We start from the raw sequence: 17235 nt of genomic DNA on the forward strand, positions 1-17235 counted from the left end.
TTACTTCTCAATTCAAACCTGATATAGTTGATTCTTCTGTGCTATACCCATCAAGGCACCAAATCTGGGCCTGAAAGTAGTCCTCAAAATGAAAATTATTTACCCCTGTTTAATGTTAACACCAAATGTTTTAAATGTTTTATTATTATTCCTTTAAAAAAAACAAAAAAACAATCCTTCGCTTGGTGACACCTGTGGCCCAGAAAAGGAGCTGCTGGGCTAACTGGGTTAACTAAGACTAAAGCTAAACTAATGACTAAAACTGGTTGTGAAAAAACATCTGAGTTAACTGAAATAAAAATAAAAACTAGACTTTTATAAAATATATACAATGAAAATCAAATGAAGCAATATTGGGGACCTACAAAACTAACTAAAGCAAAATAAAAATATACAGGAAATGTCTTTAGTTTTAGTTAGTTTTGTCGATTTGTGTTGGTACTGGTGCACGTGTTTACTCAGACTGGGATGTCTACATGACTGTGAGTAAAACTGCCTGCTCAAAGTTTTGTGTTTGTGTTGTGATATCACCTCTGACAAACAGTCTACATATTAAAATTAAAAAAAACGTACTAAAACTGAAAATAATAAAAATGTTACTAAACCTAATAAATAAAAGAAGAAATAAACTTAAAACAAGCAAATCCACTCTATAAACTAACTGGAACCAAAGTGGATTGAAAGCAAAAATTAAGAACAAAATAGAAATAAGAACTAAAAAAAGATTTCTAGACACTCTGATAACTCACTATGTGACAGCAAAAGTGAGATAAAATGTATCTGCAGCTCACTGAGCTCATATTCCCCATTACCTTTGTGATAGAAATGTGTTTTTTGTATGAGACTGAACATCTCAAAGACAAATTTCACTTCCCCGGATAACATGACTCAAAATTTCCGAATGAAAATCGAATGTTATGGCAGAAAATTATGTCATTATTGTTTTTTTTAATCAACCAGGTGATCAATTGAAATGAACAAATGTATATAGTATACTCTATCTCATTGTGATTACTCTTATAACCAAACTAATGAACAGTGATGTTATGAACATTAACATAAATCTGAGGTTGAAATCATACTTTCTTTTACTTCCTAATACAAAATCATTGTCTGTGCCACAAACATTGATCAGTCTTGAACAAACTGCATCAACAGCTAAATCTGAATAAGCTCTGCATCTAGAAGCGCTTTGGACCTTTGAGATTTGTTTTTAAGCTTCATTCAATTCACTGCTGGCAAGACACAAGTTTCCACAAATTCCCACAGAACTAAAACCACCCAGTTTCCCTCCCCTTCACTTTCCTCCCTCACCCCCCAAAAGCATAAATGTGTTCTAATGTGTTCTAATATCATCTTGTTATTATTTCTTACTTTCTTTTTTTATTCTGTGCTGCACTAAGACCTGAACTGTTCTATCTTAGCAGCCAAAGTTTTGAGCAATTCTGTATTTCTTCAAGGTTACTGGAACCTGATTGTGACATGATTTCATACAAGGAATATGAACCAGTTTCATAAAGTATATGGCCTGGCAGAGACTTATCAACCCACTGAAACAACAGGCCAGCGTCCGATAAAACAACAGTTGCTGCAGTGTTCTGTTGGTTTTGGGTGCTTTTCAGCTTTGTGTATGGGATTACATGCTCTGGTAATTTTCTCCTTTTTGAGAGGTACAAAGAGCATAATCCAGGGTTAACGAGACTTTTGGTCACAGTAAAGTAGACACTGAAATGTGAGAAGATGCCACACAATCAGCTGTGATGCAACTGGTGCTTTATTTACTGGATTTAGACAAAACACATTGTTACATTAAAGAAACAGTAGCTGAAATGTGTTTGTGTTGCATTAAATCAAGTCCAATTTGCATTAATGTTATTCACTTCTCAGCAAAATAAAAAAAAATCCTTATTATTTATGACCATTACGACACTGATTGTAAGCAATATATATATATATATAATCCTGCCACATTAAAGCTAATTTAGGACTAAAACACAAATAAGTAATGGTCTTTGCTTTTCTCGATCCTCTTTTGGCAACACAGATGAGAAGTGAGTTATAAGTATCAAATTCCCTCCGTCCAAGCCGTTCACATCCTCTCCGCTGACATTAGCAACCCTAAGGGCTCAGTTGCCAAGCAGGTCACAGTGTGCTTCAAATCACTCCCAGACGCCTCTTTCTCACAGACGCAGATTAAAAACAGAAGGGGCCCCCTTGACTTTCTGGAGAAACCAATGCTAGTGTGATGCTGAAATAAACCTCGCAGTTCCTGCCTGTGGAGATAGAAGTTGATTTATTGGTACAAGCAGCAGCATAAACGTGAGGTTGACATGTTAAATCGATGACAACAAACATGTGAATTCCATTTTAATTGCAGATTATTATGAATCGCTTCGATGAGTAGTGGTAAAATAAAACTGCACAGATATCGTCTGTTCTTCTGTACACAAGTGTGCAAAACACTCCAGCTTAAGAAGTGCAAGTTATTATACACACAGCACACACAGGTTTACATATATTCACATATCAAATAATATAAGGCAGTAAAGTTGTTTGGTAGCTGAATATAACTTCCGCATAAAAAGAATAGTTTGAGTAGTTTTTCAGTTTTGCACTTGTCATTCAGTTTCTTGCCAGGAGCTACATGAGAGGGTTAATACCTCTCTCATGTCTGTCTGTTCAATATGAAGCTGCAGCCAGTTAGCTTAGCTCAGCATTGAGACTGAGAAAAGGGGGGAAAAGCGAGCTTGGCTCTGTCTTAAAGTAACTAAATCCAAATCAGTTTTTGCTGGTCAGCTTCGTCTGACAGCTGGTTAGCTGCTGAATATACGGTAATTTCCAAATAATTAGATATAACATGTTAATTATACAGCTTCAGAGGTGCTGGTTGGTGGGTTTCAGACAGAGCCAGGCTAGCTGCTTCCTCTGTTGCCAGTCTTTATGCTAAGCTATGTCAATCTGTGGCTGCAGCTAAATACTTATTGTACAGACAAGTGTCGATATACGCATATTTTACTAAATGTCAAACTACTCCTTTAACATATGGAGAATTTTCTACCACCATCAAAAACTCATTTGCCTCAGTCATTACACAGATAATGTAGTGTGAGTAAAATAATCATTATTACTTTAATATAACACTTTATAAAAGTGGACACTATAGCCTATTCATATATATATATTCCATGAGTTACACAAACATAAAAGGCACAATTATTATTGGTTATATTTGGTAAAATTCACAGTGTTTAGAAAAAAGCTAATTCCTGTCCATTTTGGTCTATGGCAATATCAGACCTGTTGTAATGCATTACTCCATATTTTTTATTTGCTTGACATGTGCTATTAAAATACAGAGTTGTACCTTATCCCCTCTAAAGCCTCCAACCCTGTACATGATTTTGCACCAGCATATTTTGGCTGATTCTGAAACTGCGTGATTCTGCTGTATTAGTATTTCATTTCTGGATTAATAACCAGAAGTTTGGAGGTCTGTCGATCAGGGATGCATCCTTTTGTTCACATTTTTCCTCTTTTCCTGATGAATCGAACAAAGTTTTTTGTCAAGCAGTAAGAGTCGAACGTGAAGCAAATGAACTTCAAAACAGTCTCCTAATTATACCACAAAGTAGCTTAATGTGTAATGAGTGTGAGTAAAATACACTGTACAATCATTTGCGTGTTTAATGGAAAATTAATAGTTGCAAGAGTCAGTAACAAGCTTTCCTGTTTTCCACCATCAGTGAGTAGAGAACTCCTGGGGACGGTGCATACTCATCTTCCATCATTCCCTCTGACAGCGTGCAGTCTGCTTTTTCCTTCCTGTAGGTTTGTGCATCCTTCCCAGTAGTGTTGCTCTTTACAGGAATAGCACGCTTGGCTACTGATTCAGAGTAATTTATAGTCACAGTTCAGCTGCATCCTGTTAAAGAGTCCTCCTCTTCCTCCTCCTCCTCCTCATCCCGCTCTCCCCCCTTCTTCTCTCATGCTACAACATCACTGTCCGTGGGCGTGGGAATGCAAGGAGTTTGTTTTAGGAAGTTTCGCCCCCTGAGAGGCTCGGGCAGGTTCGGAGCATTGTTCATTCCTATCAACTCCAGTTCCTATCCGAACCCACATGCATTTATTGCATTTATTGTCTGAAAAAAATAAGTTTTGATGTGTGATATGTATATGGGTGAGCACTGATTGCGTTTAAAAAGCTGCTGGGTATATGGAAGAGCTCGGAAATATCCCTCAGGTCAGGTGGGAGATCAGTCGCTGTCCTTCCTGATACTGCGATCAGTGTGGATGTTGTTGGGCTCAGGGCTTTTGCACTGGATACTGGTACCATTCATGGGTCCGATGCTGCTCAGCTGGTTGTCGGAGTAACACCAGCAGCACAAACACGACTTGAAGATTAGACGAAGAGAAAAAAAGAGAGAAAAATTAAAGTTTTGAGAAATATACTTCCATTTTTTTTACAGTGTTAGATGAGTAGATACCTCTTTTTGAGGTATTAATCCTCTCATCTAACTCTTGGCAAGAAAGCAAATAAATGTATTCCCCCGTTGTTCCTTTAACATAGAAATTTTTACCTAGGAGTTTTTCCACATGTATGTGTATCTATTCTCACTTCTGCTCCCCCACCTCTTTCCCATAACTCCTTTAGCATGCAAACTTAAGGCATGGTTTATCTCCAGCATGGGCCCTTTTGACAGACATTTGCAGTGTGTGACCTCAGCCATACAAAGTGAATACATAAATCACTGGGCTGCTTTTACATGTTGCTCATGGAAAGTCATCACCGTCACAGCCTCTGTGTCATGGACAAAGTCCTCAGTTCACTGTTTACTTTACAGGCCAGACTAAATATGAGGTGTGTGTGTTTGTGTGTGTGAGAGAAAGAGAGATAAAGAGCGCATGTTGGAGTGTGTTACGTGCATGAATCTGTTGCAGGAAAGTAAAATACCTTGAAGCAGTTTTTAAACTTCTTGCTGACAAAGTAGAGGATAATGGGGTTTATGCAGGAGTTGAATGTTGCAAGGTTGATACCTAGATAATCCATGACCAACAGGAAGCTGAAAATAGAAAACAGTAGAGAGGCAGCTTATCATTATTTTTATAGAGCACCACAGTGGCCATTTAAACCTTTTTGAATGTTCTTTCAACAGCATTTAATGGTAAATACTTCAGGCAGAATCTGCCTTGTTTCTGTTAACTTTTTTAGATACATTTTTGTAAATGTCTATTCAGTGGGTGTTTGGAAGCCCAAGGGTACTGCCATTCTCAACCCATAAAGAAACAGTTGAGATCACGAACTAATATTAAAAAAACACATCACGGATGTGACGGAACAGAGCCATGTCCTGTACATCTGCATACTCTGCTACCTTTAGTCCTTCAAGTAACTTTTTTGTAAGAGGGTTGTTCTTCCAGTAACTCACCTGAGCAGCTCACAGCGCGTGCTATCATCCGGGTAGTAAACCATCCTCTTGAGGATCCTGCTGAGGTGCAGTGGGAACCAGCAGAGGGCAAAGATGAGGACGAGGCAGAAGACGGCTTTGGCCACCTCCCTCCTCTGCAGAGACAAACGGCGGGTTTCATTCCACCATTAGAGGGGTGATGACACAGTTTGTGTAAAGGAGGGATTATAATTCAAAAGTATTATCCAACCTGTTTGAGGTGCTCACTGAGGGCTATCCGAAGGCTGCCATTCCTGTGGTTGAGCATCTCGCAGGTCATGAGAGTGTAGAACGCAGCAGTGCAGATCAGCGGTACACAAAAGTAGAAGCCAAACAGCCACCAGTCCTTTGCATTCTTATAGAACTACGGAGAGAGAGTAATACATTTAAGATGAAATAAATGCTAAATGCTGCCACAGTTTTCTGCATTCTACATTGATGTCTAATGCCACTGGGTACAGCTGTAAGATTATTTCATGGATCTAAATGGATCTAAGACTTCCTAGGATCAAATGCACCTTTCTCTTCTGTGCATTTCCCACTAACTAATGGCTCCTACTACACCTCCATCTATCTGCTGAGGGAGTATCTCTCTTAAATGTTTGCTAACTGCAGTTATCGGGGGCCTTAGAGTAACCCAAGAAATAAGACTCTGGGCTTTTGCTTCATTATTTGTTAATGTGTCCAACTGAAATGACCTAAACCTAAACCACCACCAGACTACCCCTGTACTCCAGTGCCTCTGCAGACCATCCAAATGCTACAGGTTTGGTCTGTAACACTATTTCCATGAATAGCAAAAACAAAGAGTTTAGTTTAAATTTGACTGATTTTACTATTTAAAGTTTACTGATCCACGTCAAACTTTGGCTTTATGTATTGAGTACCAACAAAACAAAGTTTTGCCAAGAAAATGTTTTAAAGAGCAAAATGTGCTATTTCATTGTTATTAAATAATGCTGTTAAACTTTGCTCAGGCCTCAGCATTGTATTGCTGATATCTGACAGAGATTACTGCAGTTTTGCAGTAATGGAGTAGATGCACACACGTGGCACAGCTTGAGGCCCCAGATTTCAGGTCTCAGTAATTTCTCTTGGCCTGCAATCAATTATGTGCTCCACAGATGGGGAAAAGGCCACAATCACTTGGAGGGAGTAAGTGGACCAGGCTTATTTCTTAAAGTAATACTCAAATCAATCTTTTTAGTACTAAATACTCACCTCCTGGCTTAAAAGGTGAATTGGGTGGAGTGGTATATCCAGAGGAATAAGGAGCTGCCTTTAGAATGTGATGTTGAATTGGCTTATGTTTTTAATTATTTATTGCCAAAGCAGGGAATATTGTAGAGGATTGCTTTTACTGTTGTATTAATGCTCTGAAAATAGCAAATCATGTGCTAACTGGCCATTAAAAACACTCATTAACTCCAAACACGCTTTTAAGACAATGGGAATATCAAGCCGAACTTGCACTTTCACTTTAAGCAGTCCTCATGCAGATGGGTTTCCTATCTCAAACATCCACTGATGTTTTGTCTCTTCATTGTAAAATTCCACTAGCCTTCCATATGAGTACCTTGACACATCACAGCACATCTTGGCCTGAATACAAGCAACACACTGGCACACACAAAAACGTCAAATTTCTTATCCAGAAATGATAAAGAAAGGATGATAACGTACGATCATGAAGTCACCCTTGGGGTAAAGCATGCAGGTGTGTATGGTTTCATTCCTGTAGGTGAATGTGACCATGTCGAAGCCGACAGCCTCCGGTATTGCCAGGATGAGTGACAGTACCCAAACAGTCACAATCTCAATGACTGTGAACAGAGGGATGCCCACTCCCTGAACTCTGCTCCAGGAGGCCACGGCTCTGTACCTGTGAAGGACAGACAAAGGCGTAACAGATGGATTACACATATTAAATTGATTAGATTAAAACAACATGAGTAGGATATACTGCAGCAGGAATAATTATGATATAGCGCTCCTGGGATACAATTAAGAAAACTGTAAATCTAACACTATTACCATGATATGAAAACGCTTATTTATTCATTAAGACAATGCTGCAGCAGTTCAGGTGCTTTCAGTCACTTCTCCATCATTAAATAGAAATTAGCAAAGTCATCATTTTCTTTGTCCCTCCTGACTGACAAAGCTAACAACATTTTCTTTATGCATGGCAGCACACCAAGCACAACAAACTGCTCAGTCAGCAAAGACTATCAAAATGTTAAGATTTAATGAGGAGAGATGATCAATTGTTTATTTTAAATATCTAATATTTATATTTTTGTGAAGCCTCCAAACAGACTGGCCCATGTTGGCAGAGAGGTCTGTCTGTTGGCTTGTGTTTCCCATGCACTGAATACTTGTTTGCTTGTTTGTTTCATTAATGGAAACCACTTGTCGAAATGTTTTAGTAAAATCCTCCATCAAGATTTTATGGCAAAAACAATATATTTTTCATGACACATTTGAATTTCTCTGTTGAACAACATGGTGGCATTTATATTTTACTAAGTGGTAATGTATCCACCTTTTTCTCTTCCTCCAACATTGAAAAGATACAAAAGAGTCTCAAGTACTTTCATAATACACACACATACACACACACTCACACACACACACACACACACACACACACACAAAGATATGCTACACATTTCCTGGAAACAAATGAAGAACATCTGCTGTTCGAACACAACTGTACAGCACTGCAGCAAAGCGTCTTTTTCTCATAATGGAGGTCATTAAATATGTCTGCCTAGTTGAACCTTGGAGCCTATGCCGAACAGGCAGGCGAGCCTCTTATCTCTAAAGTTGTGTCTAGTGCATAACGTGAGATGACACTGAGCTTCAGCACTCCATGATCATCACTTATTCATTAGGGAATTTCTATTAAGATACTATTAAAAAAGAACTTGTCAGTACACTTGCTACCAAGAAAGAGTTTTCAATATCAACCATCATATATACTGTTTACAGTGCATATATGGTACACTTAATGTTGCATGTAAAATAAATGCCTCCAAATGATTCCATTAAGAGCATCTCATACAGGAGCTCATCACTCGCTCACACTGAGGCAACAAATACAAGAGCAGAGAGATAAACAACTTCCCAGTGAGAATCAGTAATGACCTTTCCTGGAAGTGATCGTCAGCTCAACCAACCAAATCCTCATGAAACTGGAATCAAATTAAAATATTAATGTTTTAATTGTCTAATCTTGTTTTCCAGTGACTGTAATGCCTCCTGAAATGTTGTACAATAGTACCTGTTTTTTTCAACTATGAAAACGATAAAAACAGTTATAATGAAGAATGAATGAAACAAAAGCTGCTTTAACATTGATATTTAGTCAAACACTGCATTATAAACATGCACAGAAACACTGACCTGTCCACACTGAGGGCGCACAGGTTAAGAACGGTGATGCCCACTGAGGCTTTCTGCAGGAAGGGCACCAGCTTACACAGACACAGGCCAACAAGGCTGTCCTCAAAAGGCCAGCGAGATGCCAGCAGCTGGTGGGAAAAGCACATACAATAACACTTAACTGAACTGAACACTTAAATCACATTTGTAACAACTTTTATTATTCAGCATGCAGCAAACAAATTATTGTAATTTGCCTCTGAATCACTGTTTTGCTAAGTTAATGTTAATCAGTACAAAGTAAATATCTTTATTTGAGCAATCTGTCTTTAGGGAGTTGACTATTAATCTCACTTTTCTTACTGAATTCATGCTCACCATTGTTTAAATCTATTTAAGGTAATTTTACTGCAGGCCGAGGCACATGAAAGACCTCTCAACGTCATCTTAACGTCAGAGGGAGTTTAGTCTGACACGGACCATATGGCGCTCATCAGCTGATAAAACTTTTCAAATTATTTTGCAAAACTTTCACATCTCCTGCAACCGTACAACCTCTAAGAAGCTTACAACCAGACATGAATAATAACTCACTTTGTTGTCATTAATATCTCAGAGCCACTTCCACAACTTCTTATAGTATTACTTCCTTTGGGAAAATAAGTCAAGGCCGCATGAGACCTTTGTTTCACTCAAAGTGGTCTGAGCACTTTTCCTTCCGTACAATATAACCTGGGTTAAACAAGTTTCTCAGAGCTGCAGCTAAAGGAAGAACTTCACGGTGCTTCCTGGCCCTCTATTGTTTACTTGTGCTGCTTAAGTTTCCCAGGAGCACAGAAGAGCAGCAGATAGGAAGAGAGCCCACGTCACTGTTTTTAGTGTATAAGTAGCTGATTATTTTTGGAAACACTATCCCAGCCCTGAGGAGGTGAACAAGGGGCTTCAACATGGTTTCAACATTGTAGATGTGGCTCTGTCTTTGTTTGTGCAAAAACCGCAGGGGAGTTTTTGTTTCCTTTTTGCACACATGGTGCTTGAACAACAAAGTCGCTGTGTCCTCAAAGTCCCAAAGTAATTATCACCAGGTGGCTCTCTCATTTTTTTTTCTTAAAAAATGGCACTCCATAAAGCCACTGGAAAGAACAGGTTGACCGATCACTCAATCCTGGCACTCAATTATACAAAGCATGACAGTATTTATTAGTATAAATCAACCCAAGACAGCAGCCCTGAGGATAATCCATCATCATTACATGCTTCATATTCTAAAGGCACAATTCACGGACTGTTGCATGAATGTTTTGGATAAACAAAAATGTTGTGAGTCTTCAAAAAACAAAAACTGAAACCAGTTGTCGTTCTCAGACTGATTAAGTTTAAGTTTTGAATATATTGATAACTACTACTTTTTAATGTTTTCTGATACTGTTAAAGGTTTATGAAAATCAGCAATTTTCTCAAACACAAGAATGAAATAAGTTGATGCTTTTAATTAGGACAGGGTAGGAAACATTTTAAATGTATTTACACTTAAGTTTTGGTTTATCTTTTTACTCTCACTTTTATTTGGAGAAAACATTGTTGATGGGGCTTTAATGAAGAACTGAGTTCAAAACTCCACAAGTGATTTGTCACTAAGTACTTTTTAAAAAAAAAATAAAACCTCTAGATAAGGGTCAGTGACTAATGTCCCAGGTCAATACAAGGCCACTGGTATGTGTGACTACAGCCTGATTCCCGTGTTTATTTAAACCAGCCATATCCCTGCTCCTCTCATCACTAATCTGCCCACACGAGGAAGATAATGGCGTCCGACTGATCCACTTTCCCGTCTATTTGCACACTCCCTTCCACTCCTCCCCCCCCCCCCCCGCCCTTTTCCCCTTCGGTAATATTCCACTTTATCTCTGCGTGTCACCTCCATTGTAGCTGGATTTCATCATATCAACACGCACACACCTGCCACTCAAGAGAAATTAGGTCAGTATTTTAATTAAATATGCACCAACAGAGTGAGAACTTTACCTTGTATACATTGATGGGTATATCAATGATTATGTAGATAAGGTCCCCCAGTGCCAGACTGGCAATGAGGGCATTTGGCCCGTTCCTCATGCACTTGTGCTGGTATATAATCCTCAGCAGGGTGGCGTTGCCGACCAGGCCGACCACAAACACTATAATGGAGATTACAGTGTTGATGTACCTAAAATAGTCCTTAATAGAGGTGGGTCCGATGCACATTGGAGGTGGTACTGGCTTTATGACAGTTCCATTAGCAGACCCCACAGCTTGTGCATCAGCCTCCGGGGCCCTCAGGTGGAGGCCAGGTTCCAAGCTGGGACTGCTGGTGCTGTAGAAACCCGGTGACTGGAGGGTGGAGTGGACGAGCTGACGCTCCTCAGCTTCAGCTCTGTTTATCTGGCACATTCCTCTGGCTGCCATACAGACCATTAGCACCAACATATGTACAGCTGGGGTGCCCATTATGGAACACATTTGGAGCTTTGATTTGACTGTCTGAAAGGCTGTCCCAATATATCACTGGTGGGAAAAAGAAAACAAATAACTACAGGAAAAAATTGGTTACAGACATTACACAACAAGAAAATCATGTTGTTCTTTCACATTTTGCCTCAACTTAAAATCTCACCAAAGTGGAATATTATATGTCTATTGTGAGATAGTTAAACAGCACTACTGTCCTTTCAAAAGCCGTGAGGAAGTTAAACAACTTCTTCAAGACTTCAAAAAGGTTTTGCCAAGGGGGCACAGATGGGAGATGCCAGGACTAGTTACAGTCAGACATTTAAAGATTAGTCATCAGGACACATTATTTGGTCTAGTCTTCCCTGGAAGAAATAACAACTGCTTATGTCTTTGTGTCAATAATGTTGCAGCTACACTGTGAGGCTTCATGTCTTATGCTGTTTTCACAATGAGCCCCTTGCGTGGCTTTGCCAATGAATGATTTCCTCCGTTCTGCATTCTCCCTCTGTTTCTAATTTAGAAAGGTTTAAACATGTGGTTACAAAACACAGAGATTTTTTTTTAACATGAAAGAAGTGCTGCAGGGCTGCTTTCCAGTCAGCATTTTTCAGTGCAAGCAATCAGGTTAAACTAAAACTCAGATGAAGGTCCAAAACACAGTGCATGGTTATACTTGGGATTCCCCTGTGAATCCTCTGGTTCTTTACTGAGTTTACTGTTATAAATATATAGATATCTTTACCATAACTGCCTCTTCACAGGAAAAACAACAAACTCTTTGGACAAAATCAGAGTAATTCACTCCACAAAACTCTGGGTGAAGAGCAAATAAAGTTTCAAACTGTCAGATCGATAGTGAGGCCCTTTTCATCATGTGACAGCACAGGCAACTCTTATAGCCCAGAGTTCTTCCTGTTCAAAGTCCCAGCTGTCACCAAGTACACAAAGAACTATTTAGCAGCCAGCCCTTCAAGTAGCATCACAGTTTAGCATCAGCATGACACTGCTGGGATCTGTGACAGCACGCAAACTGATCTATCTATAAATAATAAATACGTTTGGTTTTCACCTACCTCTTCTAAAATGTCTGCCTGGCCCCCTTGGAAACCGTCAGGCAAACTTTCGGCTGAAGCCCCCAGACATCTGTATCACATCACATGAGTAATTAACGCACTATCAAAGCCGCACCATATCCCACTTGGTTTGAGCAATGCACCCGTCTGCTCTGAGGTGTCTTCGCATTATGGCTCAGAGTTTCCTGTGGAGAGTTTGCAGTATGTCTGAGTGTGTGTGCGAAACTGTGTGTATCACTGCATGTATGTGTTCGTGCGTGTGTGTGTGTGCGCACGCATGTGTGCATGTGTCAGAGCACCAGTGAGGCACTTTGACTGGGTGGGATAGTAAATCTCCACCTCCCTTTGGTAACAGACTGGGCCCCCTTTGGAAACATCACCCCCACCCTCCTCCTCTCCTCTCTCTCAGAGGCACCGCCTGCTTACAGTCATCTCCAAGGCACACCAGCACACACACACACACACACACACACACACAGGGGCGAGGGCATCTGGGAGCCCAACGCCCCTCCAATCTGCCCCTTTGCTGAGCTCCCTCCTACTTTATCTTTCAATCCCTCTCTGACTCACATTATGTCTTGTATACATTACACGCAACTGTTTCCTCACACGAGAGTCAGCAGAGATTAGATGGGATGGAGGAAGGCACAAGGAAGTCAGTGTCCATGTTGTGATGTTTTGTTTCCTTAATTTCAGAGGGGGAAACTGAGACGGGAAGTGGGACAAAACCATCAGCCTGCCTTTAGTTTTACAGACTAACTACTGTGTGGGTGGCCGAACCACATCACACTTTCTTACCCTTACTTATTGTTGTAATAAAGCTTTATATTTGTTGTAAAATCAGACTCATAACTGTGTAGTTAATTATAACGTGGAAAAAGTGGTTACGTTTAGATGAGCGTTCCCTTCAATTTCCAAAAATCTAAATTCCAAACACATAGTGGTTTTTCTTGCATGCAAAACACAAAAAAACAAGCAAAAAAACCCCAGCAAAAAAATCAAAACATCTCAAACAAACAGTGATCTGTGTGATGACTAAATACCTACATGATAGAAGAAGACAGTTCAATGTCAAGAGAGAAGAGTGCTTCTACATCAGTGTCCATTATGGATTCCAAAATGGACCATTTATCATGATGTGCGCTGAGAGCAGGAAGAGGGCGATCAAAGTCACCACAATCTGTCTTCCTAACTGCTAAAGAGCTGACACAGCGACTGCTTTTAGGGGAATCCACACAATTAACAAAATAAATAATACGTTATTTCTCTTGTCTGTCTGAATATAGTAAATATTTGTTAAAAAAAAATAAAAAAATTCTAATTAGGGGAATTTACAAACACATTAGACACCATTTTCAGTTCATTTTTAATAAAGAGGTACACTGGTGTCTGGATGCTTAGTATGTTTTGAAATGTGGGTTGTAGAAACTGCATAGTTTTGCACGGAATTTTAATATTAACCTGTGCTGTGGTTTTATTCTTGAGAATATAATATTATCTATTGCAAAGTAATGCCAATACATAGCATTAGCTAGTAGTTCAGAGTAGATATGCGTACCAGATGTTGCAAAAATCAGAAATGCATCTTAACCTGAAACATTAAATGAGGAAAAAAAGAGAAATCTGGGTAAAGGTGGGAACGTACTCATACATGCTCGGATAGTACACACATACAGAGCACATGCTTGTTGTACCTATATACAAACACACTTTGATTGGTTGGCTCCCTGAGGCCTTCAGTGTCAAAGGCCGATTAACCTCTGAGTTGGCTCCAATGTGTGTTTCCAATCCTTTATTTCTTCATCTTTAAGATGTTTGTTCATTTCAAATTTTCACTGCTGATGTGAAGCACCGTGCTCTACCTTTCGTTACAGTCTTTCTTGTCCACGAGGTGTCCAAATGAAATGACAAAATGTGCATGTTGTCAACAATTCCAAAACCGTATGAATGAGCATTTTCTGGTCAGCTGCCCCGACACTTGTCGGTGCAATACAAAATGCATATAACCATTGCACAGTTTTCTCATTTGCTATTTAAATCTTTGGTTAGGGTTACACACAAAAACAACTTGGTTAAGGTTTGCATACAACCCTATCATCCTTCTCCGGCAAGGACAGTTTTTCCCATCTTTTTGGATGGAGCACCAAAAACCTTTCGCATTAAGCATTACCATACCTAAAGGTTTTTTTAAAACTTTGAATAAGGCTTTTAGGATTCCAGGCTTCCAGAACATACAGGTTGAGTGTTCATGGTTCATTTGCAGGTACTTTTCCTACAGTTAAATGTGACTTAATTGGGTAATGCCAATATTTACAGCCATTTAAAATTAAAGGGATCGTGTTTTCTTTAATTGTAGTCATGAATTTATCATGGCTTCTGAATTAGTTATGGTCAGCAGTGGCGAATATTTAATTTATTGGAACGTGATTTGCTGACGGCATCTGATTTCTTACCCCTGTCTTTTTTCCTTTCCTCCAAAGTCCCTTGATTGTTGGCAGCTTCTATGACATTTTAACTTTTGAGGGGGTAGTAGAGTCTTTGTTAGTAAATCCATTAATATATAAATGATGAAACCTTTACCTGCTCCCAGTTGCTTTGGCTTTCATGTTGTTGTTGTGTTGTTGTTTGGATCGTAATCAGGTATTAATGCCATTCTGTCTGAACTCAAAGATGGCAGGCTGCCTGGTAATTCATATGCTTGTTCTCTGATGGCATCTGTCGAAGTGTGCTCTCTGCATATTGGTACATACCCTATGGGAAATTTCAATCCAGCCCCAGACTGAGTGGGATGTAAGCAATTTCTTAACTGGGACACTTGCGCGAAAACAGAAAGAACAGAGAGAGAGAGATACAGGGAGAGAGAGAGAGAGAGAGAGAGAGAGAGAGAGAGAATAAGTTTGAGGCCAATTCTTTGGTGACAAGCGGTGACAGAGCGAGGAGGGTTCAGTATACTGCCTGGCTTTATTAATTTGGGACATATGGTTCACACAAACAAAAAGTTAAAGCATGAGAGAAAAAGAAAATGTGAATCTTGATGGAGGAATTTTCATAGCAGCCTGATTAGTGCCAGCTCTTGACTTCATCTGAAATTAATCAATATAATATTAACAGACTGTCTTAATTAGAAGGAGGGAAGGTTTGCCAAAGCAGTGATGATGATATCTGATGAAAAGAGCCTGTGGAGAAGTCACAGTGTGTTCTCGAGAAGAATTTGGCTGTTGTAAAGTTCCTGCAACTTTCTTCGCTGCAGCTTTAAGCTATCTGAATGTGTATGGTTAATGTAACTAACAGGAGATTATCTTTTGTATAAGTCTACTATGATAAGTCTACAGAAACAACTAACACAGAGCTCTCAGCGTATTATCTTTGGTGCTGAATTTTCCTCAAGACAATAAGTCATAAAGCATAAAGCATTAAAACAATCAAAATTATTTGCAGTTCTAATCCTGTTTTAATCATATCATTAGAGATCTAGATTTTGCTTGAGTTATAACAAAAGCACATGTCATTGCTGTGTAAAGCTTAAACGCCTTACGTTGAAGCTGAAAAGAGAAACTATGCTGACTGAATTTTTTTTAAACTGACATCACAATTTTTCACAACACACACTTGATGCTAAATATTTAATATATTAAGGTATTTCAATTGCTGCCATTGGATCTTTTGTGAGTTATTTCACTTGATTCCCCACCGAAGGAGCCAGAGTAACAGGGGCAGCTGTTATGAAGAGCATTGTGCGTCGTGTGTTTTGCATTTAAAGATGTTTTTTTGCTGCTTCATATCCCGGAACTGCATTCCAACCCAACAGCCTTATAATTCCCAAACTTAACCACTTCCACAGAATGACTCAGTCTTACCAGAATCAGCAGTCCCAGCTGAAATCAGGGAGGAGGTGAGGCTGTGCAGAAACGTGTGTGACTGCCAATTTGAACATCTTCATCTTGAAAAAAAAGGAACATTTGTTAGCGTTTAACAAGAATGCAGTAATGTGGTGCCTTTTACATTCGTTAACTTGCTGCTAAACGCACAGTTATTGGGAAACAGTTCTATCTAGATTCTCTGGAGTCTGACCAAGTTTTCCCTCATAGTTTATGAGGGAAAATAGTTATCTGTAATTGCACAATGTCAGTTATGGAGTTAATGTGGTCAGCCATGCTTGGCCTACCATGGAAATTACCCAGTAGGCCAACTCACGAGTAACATATCTGACGTAATGCTACTCTGGTAACTTAGGTGATGGGTGACATAGTTGACAATTTCCATATTTTAGTAAAATATTAAATTATTAAAACACTTTAAAACGTTGCACATATTAGCTCCTAGAAATGTTAAAATGTTTCAGTTACCTGAATTAAAGCCTTTAATCAAAATGTGTAATGGCATACAGTTTGTGGTTAACAAAGTTGACAAATGAATTATCACAAAAATCCTTTACTTTGAAATATCAAAGAAGTTTTAATGCTTGAGCTTTACTACTAGTGGATAGGCCATATTACACTGATCTGAATATATATTTAAACCACTGATAATCCTAACCATTCTGTACTTTTTTGTTAATGTCAAATATACCCTAAATTATAAAATAACTCAATCAGAGCTATTACCTGTTACTGGGCATAGTTTTTCCATCTTTGATGCAAGTTTGCTGTTTCCTCCACTCTCTGCATTATGCCAGGCCACATGCAACCTGAACCAAGCTCTCAACTGACGGCACTGAGATGAAATTGATTGTTGATTTTTCAAGTCCAGATTAAAGAGAAAGCCATTTTCCCAAAATGTTCTAGTGTTTTAGTGTTACCAGATTGGTGATGACTTTTAGATGATAGTTTTACAGCAGCTAA

At 39.1% G+C, this 17235-nt stretch overlaps 1 protein-coding gene across 1 annotated transcript; it reads right to left on the reverse strand.

The window, feature by feature from the left end:
- Nucleotides 1-3666: 3666 nt before the first annotated feature.
- Nucleotides 3667-12639, reverse strand: ednraa (endothelin receptor type Aa). The gene is made up of 8 exons (XM_070827855.1): nt 12395-12639; nt 10857-11375; nt 8853-8980; nt 7128-7326; nt 5656-5808; nt 5427-5560; nt 4952-5060; nt 3667-4391 (listed from the first exon to the last, which is right to left on the reverse strand). The coding sequence occupies exons 2-8, from the start codon at nt 11328-11330 to the stop codon at nt 4254-4256; spliced, it is 1335 nt and encodes a 444-aa protein (XP_070683956.1). The 5' UTR covers nt 11331-11375; nt 12395-12639; the 3' UTR covers nt 3667-4253.
- Between the last annotated feature and the right edge of the window lie 4596 nt (nt 12640-17235).

This window comes from Pempheris klunzingeri, chromosome 3 (genome assembly GCF_042242105.1).
Source record: "Pempheris klunzingeri isolate RE-2024b chromosome 3, fPemKlu1.hap1, whole genome shotgun sequence".
In the NCBI taxonomy this organism is placed as follows: Eukaryota; Metazoa; Chordata; class Actinopteri; order Acropomatiformes; family Pempheridae; genus Pempheris; species Pempheris klunzingeri.